Source organism: Nuphar pumila, unplaced genomic scaffold (genome assembly GCF_984573655.1).
Source record: "Nuphar pumila unplaced genomic scaffold, dmNupPumi1.hap1.1 HAP1_SCAFFOLD_290, whole genome shotgun sequence".
Classification (NCBI taxonomy): domain Eukaryota; kingdom Viridiplantae; phylum Streptophyta; class Magnoliopsida; order Nymphaeales; family Nymphaeaceae; genus Nuphar; species Nuphar pumila.
The window spans coordinates 68680-71524 of record NW_028323262.1 but is presented as its reverse complement, the minus strand read 5'-3'; the positions used below and the strand labels follow the sequence as shown (position 1 = coordinate 71524).

The following is a 2845-nucleotide window of genomic DNA, read 5'->3' as shown; positions in this document are numbered from 1 at the left end:
TCAACCTAATCAAATGAGTGCTAGATATTGTTGTTGACTGATGCGCAGAGAGACATTCTACGGGCAAAGCTGGAAAACGTTCTAAACGTGGTTGGATTTGTTGGAAAGCAGCCTCTCACTGAGGGTAGATGAGTGTTCCTCGTTGGTTAACCAGGAAGGCTGCGAACCGGTGCAATGAAAAAATCATAAAAGACCGGTGTTGGCCCACAACAAGTGGAACAAAGACTGATCAACAGCGAAAGAATGGAATGAGAACCATGCCAAAATGGCTGGAAGCACCGAGGAAGGTACCCGAGGGGTTGAGAACAAGGCTTGGTGCTTCCATGAGGCAAGTACTGGATAAGTGAAGTGTGATGTTTGTGAGACGGTGGCGATGCGAGGCAAGCGTTCCCTCCGCTGACAATCATTCAAACCCAGTTATGAGCCTCTCACATCTGGGTTCGGCGGCAGAACAAGAGCCAATCACAGAGAGAAACACACACCACACATGCACAAATTATGAGAGTTAGCAACCGCACAAACCACACGCACAGAAACACATGAGAATGTGCGGTGCGCAGCACCTTATGCGATGTTGATCCTGATGAACTTGGCGATGCTTGGCGCGCCGTTCTTGCCGACCGCAAACAAGTAGTAGTAACCAGGCAGAAGCACCCCTGTATCAGAGGGGAGCGTGACGGTGTACTTTGCGGACTTGTTGGTCACGACAGGTCGGCCCTTGGTCAGTGGAATACGCCTCTGGTCGTTGTTGATGGTGTGAGTCACCACGCCCATGCGAATGAGCACGAGGTTCGATACCTTTTCTTTCGTCGTGATGACAATCGTCTCGCCGGGGTTCGCGGTCTCAGGAGCAGAGGCAATGACTGGGCGCGCTGACTCAGGCAGCGGCGAGCCATCGCCGTTGAGCAGGTATGGGGGGGTGTAGATCTCTCCGTCCTTGTGGTTGACGGCATTGATCGGGCAGATGATGTTGATGAGGAAGTTACAGTAGCCGCCAGAGCCAATGAACATTCGGCCATCGGGCATGAGAATCGCCACGCCGTGGTATGTTCGTGGAATCGCATGTGGCGCGAGGGTCCTCCACGTTTTGGTTTTCGGGCTGAAGAGCTCAGGGTTCATGATAGCACCGTCGTCAAGGAAGATTTTCGTCTTGACCTGACCTCCCACCACAATGACGTCGCCGTCGGGCAGCACCACACCGTTGCAGAATGCTCGCGCAAACTTCATCGACTCAACCGGCTCGACCGTCACCTGCTTGTTTGGCTTCAGCGTGAGGATGAACGTCTTGTTGGTGGCGGGGCCGTTGATGTATGCCGTCGCGCCACCGGCGGTCAGAATCTTGCCGGGTGCAAACATGACTGCGGCACCGTACATGGAGTGGTCACTGTCGCCGCGCAGTCCGGCGTCGATGACGGAGCCCTCGCCGGCGGTGTCGAAGAAGTGCATGCGTTTGCTCGGGCCCGCATGGAAGACAACGCTGCCACCCACTGCGAACAGCCACGCGTGGTTGTCGGCGGCGAAGGGGCCTAGGGGATCTGCGGTGTAGATGACGGGTGCCTTGATGCCTGGGAGCGTCTTCCAGACGCCGTCCTTGTAGATCTCGGCGTCCTTGGACACCAGGATGTTGCCGTTGAATGAGCCACCGATTGTGAAGATGCTGTTGTCGGGGAGCGGTGTGTTTGCTTGGTAGCCGCGGCCGATGTTCAACATCCCTGACGTGGTCCACTTGTCCGTGCGGAAGTCGTACAGGCTCGTCATTTTGCTCGTGCTGCCGCCGCTCACGAGCAGAGTCCCGTCAGCGAGCATGGCAGTGCCCGGGCAATACATGTCGTGGCCGTTTTTGGTCACGATGAGGTCCGAGACGGAGCCTGTCTTTAGGTCCATCACGAACGTTTGCGTCTCTGCCTTGTGGAAGAAGTTTGGGTCGCCCAGCACCCAGCCAGTGGGGGAGAAAGCTGCCCATGCGACAAGCTTCTCGTTGGGCATGATGGCGACCGAGACGGGAACGATTGGAAAGTTGATGACCGGGCCCCACGAGCCATCGTTCAGGCCAATGGCAACGGTTTGAGTGGCACCAAACAGGACAGCGACGGCGAACAAGCCGACGGCTGCCTGCAGGAAGCGTTCCATCTGAAGCATCGCCTGAAGCTGAAACGAGGCTTGATTGCTTGAAGCGAACCTGCATGAGTCTCAATTTGTCACTGAACGGTGCACTGCAAAGCTTGCAAGGCGCGTGTGACGAAATGGTCGAGCGATTGAATATCAGGACTAGCGTCGAGGTCACTTACGGCGTCGGGAACTTGATGGCCATCTCATAAATGGGGCCTTCCGGAAGCCGCCATAGTCGCATCGTCCTTCGGGGGATGCTGCATCCCTCCATTTAGGCGCGAGATCAGCCCTGGCTGTCTCGCCCGTCGTCAACGCCACCTTTTTTGGGCTGGCGTATCTCTTTTCTTTTCGAGGTCACTTCGTCATGAAGGCCGCGCTGCTAAGAGGTACCTCTCAAAGGATTAAAACTGATCATCTTGACCTCGGGGCATTCGCGGAGTTGTCCATAGATATGATGGATGCAACAGACATCACATTAATGATCAGACGTCAATGAAACGTGCATATGAGAGCATGAGCTTCCCGGCCACGGTGGCCATACCTACGTTCTCACGTGTTGAAAACTGGGGATCCTGCCAGACAGAAAGGCCCGAAACTTCTACTGGAAGGTGTTTTGCTGAGCAGACAATGCACCACAGCACCTAAGCCAATAAATTGAGCATCCAACTGGCCACAACTACCTCGCATTTACAACTGGCGTGGACATGCATCATGTAATGAAATGATTTAGGACGTC

General features: G+C 55.0%; 1 protein-coding gene across 1 annotated transcript; it reads right to left on the bottom strand.

The window, feature by feature from the left end:
• Positions 1 to 564: 564 nt before the first annotated feature.
• LOC149810568 (galactose oxidase-like) lies at positions 565 to 2380 on the bottom strand. The gene is made up of 2 exons (XM_089994201.1): positions 2289 to 2380; positions 565 to 2179 (listed from the first exon to the last, which is right to left on the bottom strand). Exons 1-2 carry the CDS (start codon positions 2378 to 2380, stop codon positions 565 to 567), a joined length of 1707 nt encoding a protein of 568 aa, XP_089850327.1.
• Between the last annotated feature and the right edge of the window lie 465 nt (positions 2381 to 2845).

Excerpts from the sequence above, each read along its gene's own strand:
- LOC149810568 (XM_089994201.1), bottom strand. The coding sequence starts at position 2,380 with ATGGAGGGATGCAGCATCCCCCGAAGGACGATGCGACTATGGCGGCTT. Across the intron at positions 2,180-2,288 it reads GCCATCAAGTTCCCGACGCC|GTTCGCTTCAAGCAATCAAG; the intron begins GTAAGTGACCTC and ends AGACTCATGCAG.